The sequence below is a fragment of the Buceros rhinoceros genome, unplaced genomic scaffold (assembly GCF_000710305.1).
Source record: "Buceros rhinoceros silvestris isolate BGI_N320 unplaced genomic scaffold, ASM71030v1 scaffold35400, whole genome shotgun sequence".
NCBI classification, from domain to species: domain Eukaryota; kingdom Metazoa; phylum Chordata; class Aves; order Bucerotiformes; family Bucerotidae; genus Buceros; species Buceros rhinoceros.
In genome coordinates, this window is record NW_010390742.1 from 1 (window position 1) to 283 (window position 283).

The 283-nt window shown below is 61.1% G+C and overlaps 1 protein-coding gene across 1 annotated transcript in view; it reads left to right on the forward strand.

Moving 5' to 3' along the window:
- Positions 1-9: 9 nt before the first annotated feature.
- Positions 10-283, forward strand: part of PRADC1 (protease-associated domain containing 1) — a gene marked incomplete at its 5' end in the record, with an annotated part of 1744 nt that continues 1470 nt past the window's right edge. Inside the window, one exon of the mRNA XM_010138958.1 lies at positions 10-63. Coding sequence (XP_010137260.1) covers positions 10-63 — 54 coding nt within the window. The remainder of the gene's footprint in view (positions 64-283) is intronic.

Genomic DNA, 283 nt, shown 5'->3' on the forward strand with positions numbered 1-283 from the left:
AGCCCTTGAGCCATCCGCTACATCTTCACCGCCACCCCGGCCAAGGACTTCGGTGGCGTGTTTGTAAGTATCAGCAGCTAAATGGGGCGGTTTGGGTCCCTCCATCCCCCTGTTTCTCCGTTGTCATTTGAAGCCTTGTCTGGAAATGGAGCGAATCGCTCTTCCCTGGAGGGGAGCGCACGCTGGGCCCTGCCTTCGGCCTCAGTGGGCTGCTGCAGGGGGAGCTTGGCCCCACGTGCCTCAGTTTCCCCTCCCTGCAGTGGCTGCACGATCTAGACACACC